At 40.0% G+C, this 24206-nt stretch overlaps 4 protein-coding genes across 5 annotated transcripts in view; 3 read left to right on the top strand and 1 right to left on the bottom strand.

The window, feature by feature from the left end:
* The first annotated feature begins 613 nt into the window (after window positions 1–613).
* On the top strand, window positions 614–5612 carry LOC122661335. Its single transcript, XM_043856699.1, has 2 exons — window positions 614–625; window positions 4822–5612. The coding sequence occupies exon 2, from the start codon at window positions 4829–4831 to the stop codon at window positions 5312–5314; it is 486 nt and encodes a 161-aa protein (XP_043712634.1). The 5' UTR covers window positions 614–625; window positions 4822–4828; the 3' UTR covers window positions 5315–5612.
* Window positions 5613–8618: 3006 nt separating this feature from the next.
* On the bottom strand, window positions 8619–11668 carry LOC122661330 (pentatricopeptide repeat-containing protein At5g04780, mitochondrial-like). The gene has a single exon (XM_043856690.1). It carries the CDS (start codon window positions 11594–11596, stop codon window positions 8678–8680), a length of 2919 nt encoding a protein of 972 aa, XP_043712625.1. The 5' UTR covers window positions 11597–11668; the 3' UTR covers window positions 8619–8677.
* A 139-nt stretch (window positions 11669–11807) lies between these two features.
* The window catches only part of LOC122661334, a 21074-nt gene continuing 8675 nt past the window's right edge, over window positions 11808–24206 (top strand). Inside the window, exon 1 of one of the 2 annotated variants that reach the window (XM_043856698.1) lies at window positions 11808–11812. The gene's annotated coding sequence lies outside the window, so the exon portion shown is untranslated. Of the gene's footprint in view, window positions 11813–19886; window positions 19892–24206 lie in introns of those variants that run through there. The other variant, XM_043856697.1, reaches the window with a different exon arrangement.
* On the top strand, window positions 21895–23365 carry LOC122661333 (protein CUP-SHAPED COTYLEDON 3-like). The gene is made up of 3 exons (XM_043856696.1): window positions 21895–22136; window positions 22230–22504; window positions 22664–23365. The coding sequence occupies exons 1-3, from the start codon at window positions 21935–21937 to the stop codon at window positions 23354–23356; spliced, it is 1170 nt and encodes a 389-aa protein (XP_043712631.1). The 5' UTR covers window positions 21895–21934; the 3' UTR covers window positions 23357–23365.

Below are 24206 nucleotides of genomic sequence, written 5' to 3'. Positions count from 1 at the left end.
AATCATGTATGTTGTGTCATCCTCTCTCTCTCTCTCTCTCTCTGTGTGTCTGGCCGTCCCTGTCGATTGCTTCCCCCTTGTAAGGCGATATACTTGCAATCAATTAATCAAACACCGGAAAAGTTGGTGAATAACATGGGCTAAGGTGGAGGGTATAAAATATGCAAAGTTTTCCGTATCTTTTGGGGATGCATTCATAGAAAATTACATTAAATTTTTTTTTCCGGTAATAGATAATTATTTTAATTCGCTAACTATCTTTCGATGGGAACCATATACTCTCCCATATTTTTACTTTAGCAAATATGAACCCTTATAACTATTAAATATTAAATAAGATTAAATATACATCTTAATCTCGTGCGAAGTAGGAGTAAGACTCTGTACATTTGCCCCTAGTAGGAGCTTCCTTGGGCGTTGCACTGTGATGCTCTTTTTAAATATGCATTTTAAAGAAGTCCTGGCGGTTCCAACTCTAATTGCCCCTTATTGGTCTTTCGATTCTAAAAGCATTGGAAAGCCTGTCCTATCCCATTTAAGGCTTAATTTTCCCATGACGCTCCCTTAAAACCAAAACTACATGCCCCCCCTCCCCACCCGAAACAGGATTCAGATCTTCTTCTGCATGGCAGTGTGGGTGCCTCTCCAGCGTGCATCTGACGACTGGGCTGGCATGATGTGCACCTTGGCACACATCCTGGTGTGCATCATACCAGCCCAACCCTCTACCTCTATTTGTTAAGTTTTCCTTAAATATCTCTTCCTTAAACAATGTAGCATCACTTAAAAAGTATTCTAAATACTTCTATTTGTTAAGTTTTCCTTAAATATCTCTTCCTTAAACAATGTAGCATCACTGAAAAAGTATTCTAAATACTTCTATTTGATAAGTTTCCTTAAATATCTCTTCCTTAAACAATGTAGCATCACTTTCCAGAAGGTTGTGCTTGACGCATTGGTCAAATGCTCACTTGCTGAATGTTTGATCACGGGTTCAAGTCTTGGAAACAGTCTCTCTGAAAATAGAGGTAAAGCTGCGTACATTTGACCTTCCCCTTGCTCGAAACTACACACAAGCATCGGAATGATCCCTTTTACTCTTGGTTCAGGCTTCCCGAATTAATCTGTGCTTCACCCTTTCAGCTTTTCTACTGTGTCGGCAGCTGTAGTGTACCAATGGGGGTGTGGGTGTAGGTATGGATGTGGTTGTGAAGGAGAGAGACAGAGACCCAGCAATTTGGAGAAGATAAGACAATAAGCAACCCTTTATAATTCAGATCTCTTGCCTGGTCAATCTTTTTGAACCACAAAAGCTCTGAGCTTGGATTGCAACAGGTTCTTTGTGTTTAAGGTGCTTATAATAACTTCCCAGATCCCGGCTCTTACCTGTCTTATGTCTCTTGATGACACTCTTATTAATTAAAGTCTCAATACAAGAAACATGGCAAGCTACATGGACCTTACACAACCTGTATACGTACACAACTACATATACCTCTTGTAACACACCAAGTTTAACGTCGGAGTGGGGATTCCTTCTCATGCCCTTCCACATAACAAGATGTGAGATCGATCACACTAAAACTCTCTCCTCAGACAAAATGTGAAACTCACCCAAGTTAATCGAATCCGTCTTCTGTCCTCTCATTATTGGTGTGATTTTTCACTCTGGCATCATAGGAAATCTCTGCCCTAAAATATATATAGAGATTCTGTTTAATTCATACATGCACATTATGGGTTCATTTGTTAAGGTTTTCATTAACACGAGGAATTAATCTAGGACAATGAAGGATTTAATCACTTCAATTTCAATAATTTAGATACCTGTTATATAATTAATTAGGGAGAGGGTTCTCTCAAGGAAGGTAGCTTATGCACTCTCACATAGATTTTTTTTTTTATTTTCTCTTTCTTAAAAAATTAATAAAAAATCATGTGAAGAGGCATAGGCTACACCATTTGTTCCGAGACTTTTTTTCAATTAATTATGTTGGAGAGAATAAATATTGTAAGGGTTCAAGAACGCTAACTGGTCACGCTCTAGGCATGGCTCTGATGCTTAGACATAGTAACTGCGTAACCACCTTGAAAATGACCGCCTTACCCCCATAAAAAAGAGGAAATCCCATGAGAGAAGGTGGTTATGTGTCTAGGCGTTGGAGCCACACCTAGAGCACGACTGATTAACGTTCTTTTTCTCATATTGTAATAAGAAATTAATATGCCAAAAAAGTTGTTGAAATGTCAATAAATATTGCAGTGGATGGTAGATAGAGGGTCACGGTTAGAGGAAAAAGAATCTTCCATGATTTGTGAAGTAATCAGATGGAATACAAAATTTCAACCTCATTGCATGTACCATTTTTTCTTTTATTGATGACCAATTAGTTTAGCTGTCATTCGATATTATTTATTTAATTTATTTAAATTAAATAAATTTATACGTCCATTTTCACAAAACTTAGTACAAAATTCATTTTTAATGACTCACACTATAGGAAATACCTTATATTTATTAGAAGATAAAGTTGAACAATATTTCTACGCTTTGTATCTACACATGACAGTTTAGTTGACACCCAAATTTTGTTATGGGAGTATTTCTCATCTAGTGATAAATTGAATCATATTAACCTTTTCTCATTACATGGTTTTTTTTTTTTTTTTTTTTAAATTCCTTTATTTAGGCATGTAAACATAAAACATGTATACACTTACATTTTTTATTTTTATATTTTTTTTAAAGGGGCATTGTTCTCTGTGCCGCAGTGCAGGCTGCGCCCAGGCACATGGGGGTGGGCGCAATGACCACCATAACCCCTTGAGTGACAGTCCCATGTGCCTGGCGCAACCTACGCTGCGGCACAGAGAACATTTTCCCTACTTTAAAATATACTCGAGTAGAGTAATTACTCTCCACATATGCGTTAATATTGTCATCTGTTATAACTTATAACCAACCATGGTTTTAGTGCACAATATCGAAATGGGTATCGGTCAACCAAGAAACCAATAAGGTATTGGATCGGTATTGATAAGGATCAACCGTAACAAACAAATTTGCCTATAATTCTCCTTTTAAAATGGATTTCTTGATCATTTTACTCCTTATCCATACCATGTCATCGATACAGTATCAACACTATATCTAGATCAGACACTTGCAAAACCAGTACATATTTCTTGACACGCACCTCAAACCATGTAACCAACATGACAAGAAAACTTTCTTCAATTATTTCTCAAAAAGATAAAAATAAAATAAAATAAAAACAGACAATAGAAAAAGGATCGAGTTTCTGTTCACCTTTGGTAAAAAGAGAAACTCTTAATCCGTGGGATTTGACACTTAGATTTAGAGTTTAAAAAATCAAAATTGAGATCCGCTTCTGTGCAGGCCGATTCAAATTCAGATCGGGTTGCAATTGGTGAGGATCAGTGGAATCGGTCAAAATATGTCTTAACCCAAGCTTTTTGGAATGGAACCAACCGAGTCAGATGAAAAAAAAATCCTCTCCAATTCCCCAATGGTGTACTGCGGTGCAGTTCAGGTAGGACTGTAAACGGATTGGATTCGGTTCGGATAGTGCTATATCCGCATCTGCATCCGATTAGCTATCGAACGGATTTGGATAGTGGTAAACGGATACGGACATGGATACGGATCGGATATTTTATCCGTTTACATGTAGATATAGCTTTTCGGATAGCTATAGCCTATCCGTATCCGCATCCGTTTAGCTTTCGGACGGATTCGGATAGTGCTAAACGAATACGGACACTGATACAGAAATGGATTTCGAATATTCATTTACACCTTAAGGTGGAGAGGTTGACACTTGACATTCGCAACATCTAATGGTGTCAAGCTCGAGAAAGAAAAAAAAAAAACTGGGTCAATAAGCTCGGACCATTAGATGTAGCACCTGCCAAGTGTCGACCTCTCCACCCCAAACTGCACCACACTGCACCATTGGGGAATTAGAGAGGATTTAAATCCAAGTCAGATCAGCTAGAATTATGATTGACCACGACGATTCCAATACCGATTTTGAAACCCTGTTCAAAATGAAATGTAAAAGGATATTTTAGATCCGCGATAAAAAATGACAGACATCTCTATTCTAAGAATCCAATCATAATGTAAAATCACCATGAAGAGATTCTCATTCACCCTGGGTCAAGAAAATACTTTCTCCAAGAAAAAATTTATACGTGAAATGTATAATTACTGTCTACCAGGGGGCATTATTCATGGCTGCCACCATGAGTTTGTGTTTGTGAGTTATGTGCATTCCATTATTAAATAAGAAGAAGATGAGATGAGGTTATGTTGCAACTACTACTAATACGTGACAGTTTTAACAAACAATATGAATTCTTTTCATATATTTTAATAGACATGAAAATGTGAGAAGCAAGAACTGAAAATGGCCATCATATCTGTAGTTCTGTAAAACAAAGCTGTCCAGAAATTCTTGTAAAGGTAGAAAGATTATGTTACAACCTCACACAGATACAAACCCAAATTATAAAATTGAAAATTAGGGAAAATAAAAAATTTGTTCTAAAATGCTTCACAGCACAATGGCCATGGGTCCCGCTAAGTCCCCACCTCAACCCAGAAATCGAATAAAACAGCCTGTATTAGAGCTGTGAACACTACATCTCACCTCTTACCTCCTTTCTCCATCTTTCTTTCTTCCCTCTACAACACCAACCCCATCACATTTCACAACCACAAGAGTTGCAGGAGACCCAATCACTCTATCTTTTCTTCTTCTTCTTCTTCTGTGGAGTTCACAGAGGCATTTTAACAAACACCATGAGCTCAATTCTTGAGAGCTTTCAGAAGCGAAGCTTCTTTCCATCCAGACCCGTAAATGAAGACCTCCCTGTCTGTCAAAAGAGCCCAAAAGATCAAGGATTGCGTCGAAGGCTCTCGTCAATTTCCCTGAGAATCAACTCCATTCCATCCTCTGCTTCATCATTCAAGTTTCTTCCCAGATCCAAATCAATGTCAGCTATCGGTGAATCAGCTGGAGGATCTATAAGAAAATGGTGGGATTGGGGATGGGCTTGGATCCAATCAAGAAAACCTGTATTTGCTAAAGATCTAGAGATGAACGAAGAGGAAATCGCCATGCTTGGTAACCATAACAAGGGTAGCTGGAAACATGTGTTCTACAAGGTAAGATCTGAGTTCAGAAAGCTTATGGGTTCTGATAACGTTGGTTTACCTCAGACCCTCAGGTACGACTCTTACAGTTACTCTCAGAATTTCGATGATGGCAAGAAGACTCGAGGATAGTTAAAGCCACTCAAATCTGCACATTGGTGTCTTCTTTTTGACAAATTAAGATCAAGAAATAGGAGTTCTTCTGGTTTTGTTGAATTAGTATTTTTTGTGGGTGGGTTTAATTATTTGTTCAATCCATGGAGATTATTAATTTTTTTGGTTGGAACTTGGAAGTCAGTGAATTGGGTTTGGTGGCCATGAAAATGTAATATTGAGGAAGGTGAAGGTGGCGTGAAAGTTGGATCGTATGGGTCATAGGCTTCGAATTGCTCGGTTGTAAATTATCTATATTTTTGCATTTCTACATAATCAATCATTTGTGTAGTAAATAATAAATGTTGTGGTTCTTTAGTCTATTTTGAGATATTTTATCTTTAGTCTATGAACCACATTAAGGTGTTTTACAAGCCTTCCCCATTGTATTTGTGTTGGGTATTGGCTGGTTACCTCCTTTTTTTCTTTTGTTTATTTATTTATTTATCGGTAAGAGATCGCTCTCTGGTCGTGTAGCGCCTGCTTATGCGCGGGGTCAATTAGAGTATTTGTAAGAGTATTTGATTCAATGGGATTTTTTAGTTGATTGGGAGTTGATCGATAATTTTGCGTAGTAATATGTTTGGGGCGTAAGAATCATGCGACTGATTAATGTTCACGATACAATTTTTTTGAGCTTTCGATGATTTCCAAATTTTTTTAAGTGATGAAAACATAAAATGCTAAGGGGGAGCTTAATAGTTAAATTAAATTTTAGGAAGAAAGATCTACGTGCGTCGCTTCTATTGAAATCTTCTTCCACATGGTATTATATAACAAAAAATATATATTTATTAAGGAGAGAAAAAGGCTCTCGTATATAATGAGAGAGGGGAGGGAAAAAAACATATTATGAAAGAAAGTGCACACCGACCCATGTAGTTCATTTTCCTAAATTTTAATTGAAGGAAAAGGTCATTAAGGTGGTGGCGTAGGCTACGCCAGCACTCTCTCTCTACAAGTATATGAAATGCAAAAGGTGTAGGAAATCATTTCTTACAATAGCATAAGAATCCATTTTTCAAAAAAAAATAGGAAAAAATATAAGGACCCCCCCTCAACTATGGCCTGTTTTCATATACACTCCCTCATCTTTAAAACCTTTCAAATACACTCCCTCATCTATTGAAAGTAAGTAAATTAGTCTATCAAACTAACTGCAGTTAGTTTTAAACGTTAATACTCACCCAACCATTTTTTTAAGACCAAATTACCCAAATTAAAAATTTGATGATGAAAATACCCTTTAGGAGTAAATACTAAATACAAATCATGCCTTTTATTTCCCCTAGTCTGCCTTTAGGAGTCTCTATATTTCCCCCCCCCCCTTTTTTTTTCCATTCTTGTGATAGTAGTAGTAGTACAAGGAAAAAATTCTCCCGACTCCGAAGTCCCATGTCCGACTCTGAGCTGGATAAATGATTGAGTGTCACGCCCATGGTCATTGCACCACCGTTAGATTATAGTGAAATAGCCCGAGTTCTATTCGAGACTCGGATAAATGATCGAGTGCCGCACTCATTACACTGCACCATTGACGGATTACGATGAAATTGTTGTGCCAAGCTCGATCGACATCTGTCCCATCATCTGAAAGGTATCCAACAATCACGTGACGCTGACAAATCGGTCAGTGGGCTCAGCTTATCAGGCAAGTAAAGATCAGAAACAGACGGTTGTGTATAGCACTCTCGTTCTAGTATTTATCCCTAAAGGGTATTTTCAACTTCAAACTTTTAAATTGGGCAATTTGGTCCTAAAAAAAATGGTTGGGTGAGTATTAACGTTTAAAAACTAATGACAGTTAGTTTGATAGACTAATTTACTTACTTTCAATAGATGAGGGGGTGTGTTTGAAAGGTTTTAAAGATGAGGAGGTGTACATGAAAACAGGCCATAATTGAGGGGGTGTCCCTATATTTTTCCCATTAAAATAAATGGGAGAAAGAATGCTATTCGACCTATGTGTTGCAACATGTACCTGTGCTTAGACACAACATGACGCAAAATAACTGCCCCATCCCCATGGAAAGGCAGGGATGTGCAGTCACTTTGCATCCAATTGTGTTTGGGCGTAGGTACACGTCACAACATACAACCAAACGGCGTTCCTATTCCCAAAATAAATAAGGAGAAAAGATTTTCTGTCAGGCTGCAATGTTGCATTGCTCCTCTGCCAGTGTAGGGCCAATGAGAGTACACATTGTGACACGGGTACACAAAAGGAGAGATAGAATGGTCATTTTACTATCCATGTGAGAGGGCGTAGGGTCAGTGCGAGCAACATATAGTAATTATCTTGAGTGCGAGGCCTCACCGACCGAAGCTTAGGGGCTGAACGGTCCCTCTTCCTTATGGGTCCTAATCATTTAAAAAAGACAAAAAGAAAAATTAAAAAGCGCATCCTAATCATTAAAAATATGTCCGATCGTAATGCACCGACACCGTCATCGTCACCGTCACCGTCACCGACACTTACACCTCAAAATATGAGAAATTACAACCCACATGCAGCTAAACATTTGAGGTCGTCAAAGACTCAAAATTTCTTTCTTATGTTATAAAATTAAAAAGTAAATTACGTTGTAAGCCCATGACATTTTGAGTAATCGCGTTTGTAGTCCAACATTTCTTTCCACCACTGCTGTATTGACTATTGACTTTTTTCTATTGTGGCCAAAGGGACTGTAACAAAAATCAGACTAATCGGTTGATTTAGATCGGAATCGGTTTGGTATATTTCATCCAATTTTGGCCGATTCCGATCCCGGATTCCATTTTCTTAACCTTGTCTGTAGCTCCCACGATACGCATTCTGGTCAATTTGGATCGGAATCAGAATCGGTGGTCTATTTCGGTGTGAATTTCCGCAGTTGAAGTAGTACCTTAGAAGGAAGCCTAACTACCCTTTTCCATCATGAATCATGAATCATGAGTCATGACTGACCAACAAAGTAGCATTCCTTGACACTTTATCTATGACCTGCAACGTGCAGGATCCGAGGCAAAAATATTGTATGAGTTTTATGTGAAGAAGAAAGATATACAATTGCAAGCAAATGAGAAATTAAGTCACTAGTTAAGGATTTTTTTAAAACAATATGTGATTGGAGTTTATTTTTGTTGGTAAAGAGAAGTATATGGATATTGCAACTGAGGAAAAAATATTGAATCGTCTCAGCATTAACATTGTAAAGGATGCGCCCAGTGCATGAAGTTCCCGCCATTATGGGGTCTAGGGAGGGTCATAATGTACTCAGCCTTACCCCTGCTTCACAGAGAGGCTGTTTCCACACATAAATAGCCATTATATACAGATATGCCTCTTGCGAGTTACATAAACTACCACATATCTTTGCAGCTGCATTTCCCGTCTTTGAAGTGGTGGAAGTTGCAGGGATCCCTGATGACCAAGTTACGGCCAATAAAGGTTGACATGAACTTGCAAGCAGAATGACAATCTCCGCACATCCGGACACTCTTAACTACCCGTATCGACATTCCATGGGGTAATGAAATTAAGCCAAAAGCTAATGCTTTGATTTCAGAGTGATAAATTCCTGCTCCACATTCTCCCTCTTCTGAATTGTGCAGCAAGTGGTTTCTATCAGCTACATAACCCAATGTTTCCATCTTTTCTTCCAAATCTGCCAATTCGGTGCAGACTTCTTTCATTGGAATCTGATCTGAAGCAAACCCATAGATGGTGTTTCTAACTTCAATCCAACTAGAATTATCTCTAATGAAATTATTTTTGGTTTTAGCCTTCAAAGCATCTTTCCACTTTCCCAATGTTAGGAGAACTTGTTCTAGCAATAGATTGGCTGCAAAGTCACCAGGTTCAACTTCTAAAAGCTTTTCAATTGCATATTTTGCAACCTTCATATTTCCATTTATCCGGCAGGAAGAAAGAAGGGTCCTCCAAACTAAGGGCCTTGGTTTGAATGGAATGACCCCATCAATAAATTCCAAAGCTTCTTCATACATTCCAGCCCTCCCCAGAACTTCAACCATGCAGCAATAATGCTCCACTGATGGTTCAATCCCATAAATCTCATCCATCAAGATGAAGAAATGGAATGCTTTATCAACTAGACCCTTTTGGGCACAAGCTTTCAAGACACAGATAAATGTGGTTGAATCCGGTGACTTGTTCTTCCATCGCATCTGGGTAAACAGATCCAAAGCTTCCAATGGATGACCATGATCGACTTTTGCAGAGATGATGGATGTCCATGAGACAGAATTCTTCTCATGCATCTGGCTGAAAGCTGTGACTGAAGCAGCAATCTCACCACATCCAGAGTACATTGTGATGAGAGAATTGCTTGTTCTGGTGTCAGAATCAGAGATGAGGCCCCTTTTCATCAAATATGCTTGTGCCTGTGTTCCTACATTCAAGAGGACTGGGTTTGCACAAGAGCTCAGAACCTGACATGCATAAGTGGGGTCAAGATCCCCTTGAGTTCTTTGGATACTGAGTAGTATTTTGTGGATTGATTCATGGTCCTTGGCCCTAAAGCAGGCTTGAATCAAGAAACCCCAAGAGACATCCACAGGAATTAAAGTACAGAGCTTGAGCGCTTGTTGATGATGCCATACCTCTGAGTAAAGCTTAATGAGAGTATTCACTACTGACACATTAGATCCATAACCAGTTCTTAGTATCTTGCAGTGCAACTCTTTCCCTATTTTCACATCCATCAGATCTAAGCAAGCTAGAAGAACAGATGTATATGTGTATTCATTGGCTTTAGCTCCAGTAAGCTGCATTTCCCTGAAGAGTTTAAGAGCTTCTTGAAAATATCCATTCCAACGATACCCTGCGATAATTGCTGACCATGTAACTGTGCCAGGATCTTTTAGTCTCACAAACACCCTTTGAGCTGCCAGTATCATCCCACACTTAGAGTACATGTCAATTAACGAGCTGATGACATATGGGTCAGCTTTTAAATCAAGTTTTATGATATGGGAGTGGAACATTTGTCCAATTCGGTGGTCCGACTGTAAAGAACACCATTTCAAGATGCTTGCAATGATAAACTCGTCTAATCCCCCTTGTTTTATGTGTACTTTAAAGATCCTAGGAACAATTCCATCCATGTCATCTAAACCATTTAGATCAAAGCACTCAGTGTACATATTCAGAAGAGAACTGATCAAATAAAGGTCTGATTCAAAACCAGCTCTGAGTATATATCCATGAATCTCTCTGCCAAAATTCGAAGATTCTAAGCCAGTGATAGCTTGAAGCATGCTTGCCAATGTGAACTCATCACAGTTGGAAAGTTCATGCATCAAAGTTTGGAAAAGATTCAACACTTCATGGTTATGGGTATTATGAACATAGCCCGAGATTATTGTGTTCCAAGAAACCAAGTCTCTTGTTGGCATATTGTCAAATACTTGCCTTGACAAGTCCATATTCCCACAGCTTGCATAAAAATCTATTAGACTGTTATGCATAAACAGGGAAGAAGCAAAATCAATCTTAATGATAAAGCAATGGACCTGCATTCCAAAATCCAAGCAGCTCAACTTTGCACAAGCCCCAATAGCCATCGATAAAGCAAATGCATCCGGCTGGATTCCAGCCCGTATCATATCACAGAAGAGACTTAACCCTTCTTCATCAAGCCCATTCTGTGTATATCCACTTAGCATCGAGCTCCAAGACACCAAGTTAGGCCACAAAATACAGGAAAAGGCAAGTGAAGAATCTTGAAGAGATCCACAGCTAGCATACATGGTCACAAGTGCATTCTCCACAAATGAGTCCATAATGCCATCTGTTTTTAAAATCCGGCAATGGACTTGACGGCCGTAAATGAGATTTTTGGCTGCAGCACATGCACGCAAAACAGTGGCAAAAACAAAAGAATCTGGTTTTAACAACGTGTAACTTGCGTCTTGAATCATATTCTGGAAAATCATCAAAGTTTCGACTGCAGGCCCATGACGGGTATATCCTGAAATGAGGATGGTCCACGAGATCAGCGTTCTCTCGGGCATTTCATCGAACAGAGACTGTGCTTCGTTCATGAGGCCTGCGCCCACGTACAATTGGAGGCACATATTGAACAGGAGGAGGGTTGGCCTACCTGCAAGGTTTGCTTTCAGTCTCTTAACATGGTGGATTGTAACGCCGTATCTATTGTTTTGACGAAGAAGGCGAACGCGGTTGATTTGGTTGGTGGATGGGGGGAGGGAAGAGGATGAAAGTGAGGGCGGAGCTGCACAGGTTAATGTTGTTAACATTGGCGTAGCTGCTGAGCTTGAGCTTGACTTCCTTCTGAGTGCGGAACGACCAAGCCCAGAAGAACAACTGGAGATGGATGAGAAGAAGAGGAGCAAGTACTGCAAAGCACATTCAGGAACCTCTTTTTTTACTTCATTAGAGGTTCTCAATTTCAGAGATATGAAGGTGAAATGGAGATGATAAGGGAATCAGAGGCGATAGTAGGAGCAAGAATGGTCTCGTCCTTCCATCATGGATCATGGTGTTTCAAACGCTATCTGAAAGTTGTAAACACGGCCAAGCTTGCAGTCCTGAACCAGACTGGGTAAGCTCATGGGTCATGGCCAAAAAATGATTTAGGCCCAGCTTGAGCCGGGTCTGAAGTTCACAAAGTAAAACCAGCCCAATGAAGCACACATGGCCTCTGCTGTGCCGCAGGATGTGCATCGCTCATCCTACAGTACGACAAAGGATTTATATTATTGGTAATGTGGCTTGAACATGGGCCGAATGTAATAGTCGATTCTGGTTCCATTTGCAGCCTATTCGAATTAATCGATTTGTAATTGAGTTCTACGGTTCAGGCCAATGAGACCAATTCCAACCATGGAATTATATATTGATAATAAGGGTGTCAATCGGTTTGATTATTTGGTTTTGTTTTTGTTCGGTCAAAGTTATAAAATTTAGAAGGGGAATCAAAATCGAACTGATTTGAGAATAGGATGAATACATTTTCAAAACCAAAATTTGAATCGGTTTGATTTTATTTTTATTCGATTTCATATTAAGTTTACGTTTTATTTAGCATTCATAAATGGGAGAAAAATAACAATAAATTTATTATTATATTTTTCTCAAACCTGAGCAGAGAAAAAATTACAATAAATAGATGAAGATCGAATTTAGCTTAATTCCACTATTGACAAGAAAACTTCTCTCCTCGTTGAAATACAGTATCATTATTATGGATCAGAGATTTTAACGTCGTGATCTTCATCAACAATGGATTGCTCCCTTCAAGTGGAAGGATCTTGTAATAAGGGAAGGTCTTTCAAGGGAAACAAGGAGCTCATCTTGATCTTAGGATCATGGTTTTAGGAATTGGTATTGGATCGAGCCCTAACAAAAATCAGGGTCGGGCTAGGCTGGGCTGAGCCAGATAGAGTTGGACTTCGATTGAACTAAGAAGACTTAAGATTAGGATTTTAAAAAACCCGACCCAACCCAATCCTGTTTCACCCTTAATAGAAACCGAGATGCTACTGATACTAATAACCATGATTCCAAGTTTCCAACCGTCGGAATCCATGGAGATTGGAGACCAATTATGGTCTTAACCCACTAAAACCCTGGAATAATAGAAGCATCGATTTTTTAGGTAGGTGAGGTTTGAGTAGGAAAGAATATTTGGGTAGTCCGTTACAGTTGGCCATGGATCAAAATTATTGGCTTGCTTGCTTGCACTGGGGAAGCCTTTGATTTGATTTTGGAGAGAAAGAGAGATCAGAGAAGAGAAACTGGAACCCGGTACACGTTGGGATGCGTTTCGGAAACCAGACTACAAAGCCCAAAAGCCCCACCGGTACGTCCCTGCGCTTCATTAGCACAGTACGAGCTCCTGCCTCCTCCTATTCCTTCTAATGCCCTGTGGAGGGCTTAGGCTCCCTACACATCACCACCTAAGTTCAGAAGCAGATTGCGAAGGACCCTCGTCAGCAATTGCAGACCAGTCCCACCGTATACACAGAGAAAGAGAGACCCTTCAGCCAAGCGAGGTCTCTGTAGCGTGTGCTCGAGTGTGTCAGAGCCGTCTCGTCACCTCGAAGCGTAACCTTCACACGTGCGCCTCATCTTTTTCTTAACAATCCAACCCAACTACAATCACCCCCTCCCACACTAAGTAGGGTGTGTCAATTGGTTTTGATGTGGGAATGATGAACCCAAGACCAAACTAATAAGGAAAGTTCAGTTTTGAATCAATTTGGTATTAGATTCATATCGATTTGTTATTAGATCGGTTTTGGTTTTGGTTCGATTTGGATTCAGTTTAACATACATACATATACAAAATGAGGGAAATTTTTGGTTTTTTAAATAAATTTGTGTTGTTGTCAGTTTCATATCAGGGTATATTGGTTTGGTTTCAGTTTCGGTCTGAGTTTTGAGCTGTTTTCCAAAGCTAGTCCAATAAGGCCTTGTTTGGTTTGGTTCAAACCATTTGGTTCGGCTCAAGTCAATTTATGTAGTTCGATCCCAACTTTGATACACTACCCAACTGAATTCCTTCCACCAATATTGGAAAGACCATGATGAGGCAGAAGACCTAGATATATTTTGGATTGGGTTTGAAGCCCAAAGTTGTTGTGGCGTTGGGCCAATAGACACGTATCTGTATCTGCGTCTGTAGTTTGAATGGGCTTGATGCATACAAGGTGGGCCAAACATGAAGCCCTAAGCCCCTATAACAGAGTCAGCCCTGGTTTTCAAATAAGAGAACAACAGATGACCGGTTAAGCCAGGGATCAAAATTGGACAGTTTTGATTTTGACTTCCGGGAACAAACCGTAGAGGGTAGAATAAATTCCCCAAACTTTGGAAAACGTTTGGGCATACCTATCCTCAAATCAAATATTTGAATGCAACTCTTAAGGCTCAACATGTATTGTATTGGAAGGAAACATTAATTTTTCTACAAAACAGAGCAGCTGGATCAAGCATAAAAATGTTACACATGCATAGACCATAGAGCAGACAATCAATGGTCTAAATAATTGATTGCAGTTCGGTCCGATCCGGTCCAGTCCGGCCCGACCAATCATTTTCTAGTTTAGAGAAGGAGAGATAGAGGAGTGGAGACTGTTACATAATACAGAAGTTGTAAGACTAATTAGAGAATCAGTGATTGATGAATACCTGTAGTAGCACTACACTGTAGAGATATACGAACCAGGAACTGAGAACTCCAAGTAACAGAAACAAGCGCGAACAGAGTTGAGTCGTATCTGACAGATACTCTCCTTAAGGTTTTAGATGCCCCCACTTCTGCAATAGGGTTGACCTTGCACCTAGCCCGTAGTGAAGGATACCAAACGGCTTGGAATACCATTTTAGGAAGATGTATACCCAAACGAATACAGGTGACCTACATATAGGGAGCAAAAGGTTTTGCCCACACTCGGCTTGCGATTCAAAAGGACCGGTGAGTATTTTGGAACTCGAAAAGGGTGAGAGGGACCAGATCATGGTTTTTAGTGCATGGTATCGGATTGGGTATCGGTATACGATACCGATGTGGTATTGACACAGATAGATTGTATTAGACAAATTTACCCCTGTTTTATTCTTAAAAAAATGGGATGTTTTACTATTTTACCCATTGTCCATAGTGTTTCATAGATCTGGTATCGACCAGGTATTAGTATCCATCACTTTCAAAACCATTAAATATCGGCTGTACTAAGCGATCCGATACTGATAACTCAAATCATGGACCAGATGCCGAAACTGGACCATCCGGTACTCTCTCTCTCTCTCTGTCTCAGTCTCTCTCTCTCACTCTCAGATTATCACAACTAACTGACTAAGTAGCGAGAGGGCAGGTTGGAGTTATGGGGGAGTGTACGAATGGAAAAGGTGTTAATTAATTAATGGGATTTGGAGCAGCACGGCAATTGCAGTTCTATGATTGAATATCGAAATTTCCATTATTAATTAATGTAAGAATAATAGAATATAACACGTAACAACAGATCAGGAATGAATGAATGAATGAATGAATGAATGAATAGAGTGTGTAGGGCATGAATGGTACAGTACAGACGTACTGCCTGGCCCTGGCCTGAATATATAGTATAGGGGGGAGGGAAGGAGAGAGAAAGAAGCGATAATAACCGCAAGTGATGAGTGAAGAAGAGAGAAAGAATGAAATGAATGAGAGTTGGATAGAGAGAGAAAGAAGTTAGCTTTAGTGGAGGTGATCAGGTCCGTCTCTATCACTAGGTCTGACGACGTTGCTTCCACACACGTACCTGACGTATCTCTCTCTCTCTCTCTCTCTCTCTCGGGCGTACCCCCAACGAAGATCGAATTTTTTTCGTGTACGTTCCATGACCGGTGCGGTTCCCTAATTCCTCTCACAAGAGGAGGGTGGACCCCACCTGGGCAGACTGTTCGACCAGGTGTCCCGGTGGGCCTCCCTCCCCTCTTGCGAGAGAAGCTAGGGAATCGCACCGGTCAGGAACCGTAGATGATAATTGTCCACGAAGATGATGGAGGATTTCCATTGCTGAAAATGGATCAGGTGAGCGGCCGTGTGTGCCAGGTCGTCCTTCAGAGCTCTGGATCCAAATCGTCTCCAATCTCTAATGAGGAGACAGAGCCAAATCTCATGGTTTGAGGTATCTGCATGGTATCTATACGTACCGGTTTTGCAAGTAATCGATCTTGATACTGTGTTGATATCATTTCATATCGGTGATATGATATGGACAAGGGTAAATTGGTCAAAAAAACCCATTTCTACAGGAGATTCAGGGGTAAATCTGTTTGATCGATTTGTTCCGATATCGTAGCGATATCATATCGATTTTGCAAGTGACTGATATCCAATCCAATAACATGCACTAAATCCATGCGCCCCAATGAGGCATCCAACGATTGGACTGGTCGCCTAACACACATCCAAGTGCACGCCCAACCAGTCCAGCCGTTGGATGCTCATTGAGCACTCATTGGGCGAGCTCCTCATTGGAGAGTATTCAGATCCTTCCACTCCTCTTCTCATTCTAATTTCCTTCCATTACCGCTCTTAATTTACTTGTGGGCAAGAATTCTCTATGGAGACTGTGGCCCCAGCATGTGCACAAGGTCTATGGGAGAATGCATGAAGGCATAAACAGGGCGGTCATTACCTCCATTCATGGGTTGGGACGATCATTTCGCCCCCTTCTATGTCTAACTCTAGCACACACTCTCCCACAAAAAACTTTCTTCATTTTTCTTAATCATAGTTGACGGTGATTGCTGTCACCATACCGTAGCTTTGAACCAATGGTTTTATCTGTCACCTGTTACCTAATCCAAATTTTAGTAACCCACTAGTAAATGAAACATTTCACAAAAAAAAAGGGGGTTTTCAATCTGGCAGCATAGCTTATGTGCCACTATGAATAATTATCACCTCCAATTTGTGGGCACCCCAATTCCTCCAATTCCTCTAATAGGGGGGAGTGGACCCCACCTTGGACAGTGTTTTTAGGCAAGGGATAGGGTGGTCATTTCCACCCCCATGTGAGGAATTGAAGGGGGTAGTGAATTGGAGGGGATAATAATTCATGCCAGTATGGGGGTCAATAGCACATGCACGCATTCATAGAGGCGGAGTGGTCATTTTGTCTCTCTTTGTGTCTGCATGTAGACACCATGCTGCCATTAGGGTTCTTTCCCCTAAAAAATTAAAAGAAAAATCCCCATGCCAATAGTGTGGGGGTGCTTTCCTACGTCTCGTCACAGTCTGATGATGTGAAGCTTGCGCTGACATTGTCTTTCCTTCCTTACTATGTGAGTCTCTTATTAAAGAAAACATTCTCGCAACATGATTGATGTGGCATGGGAGATCCCCACGCCCCAAACAATCTCAACATGGGGAACACTCTTAAATTACAAAAACAAGTAAACAATGAGTCTTAGTTACACCTTCCTAATGGTAGAAATCGAGACAAAACCTTGAGTTGATACTGACTCATACTAAGTTTCGACCTGGTTTTAACCATATTTTGCACACTTCAGTAGTTTCAACCAATTTCGATCAAAAAATACTGAGTTTCGAATACCCAATTTCAACCAGTTTTGACCTGCCAATATAACATATGGTGTTTATTAGCCTAGAAAATACTGAAAGTTTTGATCGAATTTCATTCGAAACCTGAGAAATCTCAGTTTCGAGCAGAATCAAAACTGAAACTTGAAACCAAAATTTAGAACCTTACTTGAAGGTACTAGTAAAACAAAGCATGGGCTGTAGGACTAGCTGGATTCCTACATCTCCCACTCACTGTTTTGTTTCATCGATACTTTCAGGTGACTAGAGAGAACCGCACCACTCCCTACTTGGATTCATTAGTTTTTGGGTCCAATCTGATTGTACAATGCCCATGTGTCCAAATCATTTGACAAAACGATCAAAAGTTGGGTTGCAAATGGATAGGGTACAGTTAAGGACCCCTATGTGGTAACCCTACAGGAAACAATTATCTAGTGTATAAACGGGTAAGGAAATGAGATCTTAATGGGTATTTTAGAAAATACTAAAACCTAGGAAGGTATTATGAACCCAAAAGGGAAGTGAATTATTCCATTTCTTTGGCTGGTAGCCTTGTAGCGAAGGAACATTCCTCCTACAAGTGTAACAGCAAAATTTTTTTAGGGTTTTCGTTCAACAATGAAGGAAAACTTTCACTAACATTTTAGGGGCGCTGGTCTCTGTGCCGCAGTGCACGCTGCGCCTAGGCACAGTGACCACCCTGCCCCCTTGAGTGGCAGGAACATGTGCCTGGGTGCAGCCTACGTTGCGGCACAGAGAACATTCTCCCAATATTTTATTAGGAGTTCTCTTTGGGGGAGTGTACTGTCCACGTTCAGACACAAAAATGGCAAAATGACCGCCCGGGCCCATAAAAGGTGAAAACCTTGCCTAGCTAGCTCCCTAGCTTGATGCCAACGCACGTGCTCTCAATTGCTCCTGTACACGCACAGGGACCACACTCCCACATAGAGAACTTCGACCCCTTTTGTAAAACAAATAGGAGAACACACACACACGCACACATGGATAAAATAAATCTTAGAAAATATCCAACTACCAACACAATAACTCACTAGTTCGATTCCTCTACACGTACATGTGAGAGGCAATCACCTGTCCTATTTTTATCATTTACAAGGAGAAGAGAGGTATTTATGAAAACAAAATAAACATATGATTGACTCTGAGATGTACGTTCACCTACACGAAGATGATCCATGTACATAACCTATGTGGTGAAATAATCATGAATTGTAAATAAAACCCTTAAATAAGAGGAATTGAGTATTTCCATTCTTACTTTGCTGATTTCAGACAAAAGACTTTATTTCATTGCAAGAAACTTTTTGCAAATGAGATCTTGCAGCAGAACCAGTAGAACTAGGAAGAAAGTGGAAATATTGATCTCTGAAACATAGGCCATGCATGGAAAGATCCTTTAATGGTGATTTTGTTTTTCTTTCTTGTCTTCCTTCCCACTTTTACCTTCATGAATACTCAGATTTCTCAACTAAATCCAAACTGCAAAAATCTCATACAAAATTAAGTATTGGCAAAAGGGTCATGATGACCCAAAGTAGGGACAGACTGTCACCATATATATCTATAACTATCACAATTGCTAGATTACACCAGTACGACAGATCCACAGCTGAAATTGGCAAATTTTTTTCTTTTTCTTTTTGATGAAAATAAAAGATTACTAGAACACTTAAGGAGTTTGTCCACTTTGCCAAATCAAATGACTCCAAGTGTGTGCAAATTCCATCATGTCAAGAGGACAATATAAGCCTATAATTCAGGATATTATTAGTAGGGAAGAGGGTAGCTGAATGCCTATTCAGTAGCAATAGGTTACACGGGCATGGCAGATTTTTTCTCTATTTTTTTTTGTTTTTTGGGTAGAAAATCAAATCATTCATATGCAGGTGTCACGAAAGAATTAGGCCAGACTGTCGTGCACGTCTTTTATATATGACAACATATTTGGTGATTAAATTTTAAACTCAAATAAGATCAACCAATTCCCTCATCCATATGTATCATTTATATTTAAATGGACTCTTAAGATAGTGGAAAAAACCACGGTCGATGCTTGATTAAAAATTAAAATAGAAAGAAAAATAAGCATAATGTTTGACAGTTGAAAATACATGAGAAAAATCTTACAAAAGGTGGATCATGTGTACGGTTTTAGATATTAGTATCGGATTGACTATATCGGTTGATTCATATTAGTATCAATCGTGACCTGTATCAATACATGACCGATATGCACATCCATTTTATTTCTATTTTTTTTCCTGAAAATATAATGTTTTGACCCTGTATCAGCCCAATATGGCCTGATAGGGCTGATACATATCAGTATTGATATCCTGTTGATCGATACCATTGTCGATTACATGAACTACTATTCGTACTAGTCACATCTAACCCAAAAGTTTTATCTTGATGGTGGAGAGACCCTTCTAGGGTTCTAAGCACATCACATGTGACCTATTAAATTGTTGGGATTGGTCACAGTGACAATATCCAACCCAAAAGCTTAAGCATCATGGTGGATGGATCCGACTACAGGTCATAAGTCCAGCAGTTCTATCTTGATGGTGGAGAAGCCCTTCTAGGGTTATAAGCACATCACATGTGACCTATCAAACCGTTTGGATTGGTCACAGTGACGATATCCAACCCAAAAACTTAAGCTTCATGGTGGATGGATCCGACTACGGGTCATAAGTCCAGCAGTTCTATCTTGATGGTGGAGAAGCCCTTCTAGGGTTATAAGCACATCACATGTGCCCTATCAAACCGTGTGGATTGGTCACAATGACGATATCCGACCCAAAAGCTTAAGCTTCATGGTAGATGGATCCGACTACGGGTCATAAGTCCAGCAGGTCTATCTTGATGGTGGAGAAGCCCTTCTAGGGTTATAAGCACATCACATGTGACCTATCAAACCATTTTGGATTGGTAATAGTGACGATATCCAACCCAAAAGCTTAAGCCTCATGGTGGAAAGACTCGACTAGGGGTCATAAGTCTAGTTGTCGCACACTACTCTCATTACATTATCTCTTCGATCAGTCGTTTTAATATCATTTGATTTAGTCCAACCCACAAGTTCGAGCTTCAAGAGAATACAAGTTTTCCAGAGAACATAAGTCAACACACTATCTAATCGATATAAGATTATGTTACGTGCAAGATAATCTAACAAAGAAGAGAAACAAATAATAGGGAGAGAGAGAGGTGAGAGAGATACTAGAGAAAGATCATAGTGGAAGATAAGAGAGAGAGGTTTTGGAGCTTTACAACTAGATGTCTTGGCACAATTTTAAGGCCGCTGGTCGTCTTCTCAAGATAAACTTAAGAGATAACTTAAGATTTCAACCATTATTTTCTATTACGTTGGCTTTCTTTAAATAAGTAGTACAATCTAATTGAACAACATTTACTCGACAACTCCTAATAACTTCTTCCATCACCACCTTAACTATCTTGACTCCTAATAACTCCTTAACTACTTACATAATCCTACCTACAACTTCAAATATCTCATGCACATAACAGATTAGATCTCCTGTTCTTGGCCATGAAATTGTACAAACTCTATCATGACAGTTTGACACATGATCCTCCATGTATCTAAATTAAAACTGGTGTCTTGTGTAACCTACCTGTAACTGAACTAACAAAACAAGAAAAATTGGGGTCCAGAGTCTCCAGACCCACCATGGTACACTTGTTTATTCTGAATTCTGAAAAAGTTCATCCCAACATGCTCACACACGCACGCATAAATCTCTGCAACCGACTTCCCATTTTCTCCCACCTTTTTTTCTCTTTCCCAATTTTCACCTCTTTCTTGTTTCCCTGTTTTGGACACATTTCCCAGCTATGCATTTTTGTAGGCCCCCTTTGTAGCATTTAATGAACCCAGATCTCCCTACTCCTACCCTTCTTTTGTCTTTCCTTCAATCCCCCTTACCCATCTTCGGTTTCAGTGTTTCATAGTTTTTCCTAAGGGCGTTAGATGGCCCGATTTTGCTTAAATGGTTCGATTCGATTTAAAGTCTTTAAATTTGAAATCATAATTGAAACATTTATTAAATGATTTCATGATTTTGGTTCTAATCAGTTTGGTTTGACTACGATGAAAGGTTTATGTTTGATTTTAGCACATTTATATACATTTAAGAGTGTTAAACAGTCTATAGTCTGGATGGATTTAAACTATTAGATTAAACGGCCTTAATTTTAAAAATAATTGAACCATTTATAAAACAATTTCACAGTTTCGATTTAAACAGTTCCATTCGATTTCGAAAAAGGATTCGGTTTGATTTTGACACCCTTGCCCATTTATTAAACAATTTTACAATTCCTTAGCTTCTCCTCCTACACTCATCGTATATTTATAGAGCTGCAATACCCAGCCATTCCCCCCCCCCTCCACACACACCCAAACTTCTTATTCATTACTGATCATTCTCTCTTTGTCTCTGTCTCTCTCTCTCTTTATCTCTCATGTAATATCACTGTTGTGATGTTGGCCATGGAAGAGATTCTGTGCGAAGTGCATGCAGAGGATACAAATGAACAAGGTTTGCCTCCTGGTTTTAGGTTTCATCCAACAGATGAGGAGCTTATAACATTCTATCTAGCTTCAAAGGTCTTCAATGGGAGCTTTTGTGGTGTAGAGATAGCAGAGGTAGATCTTAACAGATGTGAGCCCTGGGAGCTTCCAGGTATGAATTAAATGACTCAAGTGATCATCATAATGAAATGGAAATCAAACTCTTTCTTCTTTTCCTTTTCTTCATTATCTGTCTTTCTCTCAGATGTGGCTAAGATGGGGGAAAGGGAATGGTACTTCTTCAGCCTTAGAGACAGAAAGTACCCAACTGGGTTGAGAACTAACAGAGCAACTGAGGCTGGTTATTGGAAGGCTACAGGCAAAGACAAGGAGGTTTACAGTGCTTCCACTGGAGCCCTTCTGGGTATGAAGAAAACTCTTGTTTTCTACAAGGGCAGAGCTCCCCGGGGTGAAAAGACCAAGTGGGTCATGCACGAATATCGCCTCGATGGTGACTTCTCTTGTCGTCACACTTCTAAGGTAAATCCTATACCCCATACCCACTCTCTCTCTCTCTCTGTCTGTCTGAAGGATGAGTTGACTTGTTTTGTTATTTTTCTTGATGGGTTATTTAATTTTCAATTTTTTGGATGATTCTCTTGTCTCTTCTTCTGCTTCTTCAATGCTAAGTTGTTGCAGGAAGAATGGGTGATTTGCAGAATATTTAACAAAACAGGACAGAAGAAGAACCCATTTCTTCAGGCTCACAGATACCTTTTAGAAGCTGCTGCTGCTGCTGCTGCTGCTTCTACTTCATCTCACTCAACTGCATTGCCTCAGCTGGTAGAATATCAATCTCAATCCCAAATGAAAATTCTCCAAAACCCATGTGAAGTTAGTAACCTCAAACACTTAAAAAACCCAATTGGGTCTTATCCACAACTTTTAGCCATGAATGGCATGGAGTCATCTTTTTCACCCACCACCACCACCACCACCACCATAAACTCTATCAACAACAACAACCCATCACATCCAGAGTCAAATATCATCAAATCACTGATCTCACACTCACATCAACAAGAGTGGACAGTGAAGGAAACTACTGTTCCCAAACAGTGCAAAACAGAGTCTTACCATTCCCATTTTCAACCACTGAGTACTGGTCCCAACTTTCACTCTGGGCAAGGGTGGTGGGATGGTGGTAAGATTCATCAAGTTGAAGGGAAGTTGAGTAGTTCATCAACCTCATCATCTTGTCAAAACCAAAACCCTCTGTTTTTGGAGATGATGGGGAGTGGGGTTTTGGGGTTCACAGAAACTGTTCATGAGATGTCTACTTCATCAGTTGCTTTCAACAGGGCTAGCTTTCAGATGATGCTAGATCATTAGATGTCATTGGATCATTGATGCAATGCCTTTCCTTCTTTCCACTGATCTATCTGGCCAATAGGAATAGAATATTTATATGTATTTGGTTTCCATGTATTATTATCTTCTAGTGTCAATGTATGTAAATGTGGAACTATGGTTATCCATCAATGTAATGCAATTTGGGAGATTTCCTGAAGTTATTGTGGAAAGATTGCTTTGGATTTTGGTCTCAGAATGGGTTTTGGAGGATATGGACTTGGATATTCGAAACTGAGGGGGGAGGGGGTGAGAGTGATGGGAGGGAGGGAGAGAGAGGGAAAGGATGGGACATTGAAGGATGGGATTTGGGAGTATTATCATTTGACGTCACCTCATTTATGATTGATGATACGCGTCTCTACATGCCTATGCTCTGAGCTGCTGTGCATGTGCGTGCGAAAAGTACCGCCTTGCCCCCGCTTGGGTAGGACGCTCGGGCAGGGGCAAGGCGGTACTTTCCACCGCCTTATGTGTGGGACACACGGAAGTACAACCCGCTTTGAAAGTAGACGAGTAGGATCTATGCTCCCAGTCCCAGGCGGCCAAGGCCATTTATGATTTGGTTATGTGAAATATAAGAAGAAAACTAATGCGGCTATTACATCATTCATCATCTTCATCCGGCATACATGATACATGTAATATAATAGTACATGAAGGAGTTCAAGTTTGGCGAGATGCCTTAGTCTTGAAGGGCGGGTCAAGGTTGGAAGTTTTTTATCCTAAGTCAGAGTCGGTTTGGTCCAAGGTTGAGTCTTTGGGTTGAGACCGACCTTGTCTTCTTCTTCTTCTTCTTCTTGGTGTGGCCCAATCCCTGCATCTTCCTTCG

Source organism: Telopea speciosissima, chromosome 5, assembly GCF_018873765.1.
Source record: "Telopea speciosissima isolate NSW1024214 ecotype Mountain lineage chromosome 5, Tspe_v1, whole genome shotgun sequence".
NCBI classification, from domain to species: Eukaryota; Viridiplantae; Streptophyta; class Magnoliopsida; order Proteales; family Proteaceae; genus Telopea; species Telopea speciosissima.
Note: the sequence above shows the minus strand (reverse complement) of the source record. Positions and strands in the feature narration are given on the sequence as shown.

What these genes read in the sequence shown, in the direction of transcription:
- LOC122661335 (XM_043856699.1), top strand. Translation starts at nt 4,829, where the DNA reads ATGAGCTCAATTCTTGAGAGCTTTCAGAAGCGAAGCTTCTTTCCATCC.
- LOC122661330 (XM_043856690.1), bottom strand. Translation starts at nt 11,596, where the DNA reads ATGTTAACAACATTAACCTGTGCAGCTCCGCCCTCACTTTCATCCTCT.
- LOC122661333 (XM_043856696.1), top strand. Translation starts at nt 21,935, where the DNA reads ATGTTGGCCATGGAAGAGATTCTGTGCGAAGTGCATGCAGAGGATACA. An exon ending in TGAGCCCTGGGAGCTTCCAG is followed by an intron (nt 22,137 to 22,229) that starts GTATGAATTAAA and finishes TCTTTCTCTCAG; the next exon opens with ATGTGGCTAAGATGGGGGAA. An exon ending in CTTGTCGTCACACTTCTAAG is followed by an intron (nt 22,505 to 22,663) that starts GTAAATCCTATA and finishes AAGTTGTTGCAG; the next exon opens with GAAGAATGGGTGATTTGCAG.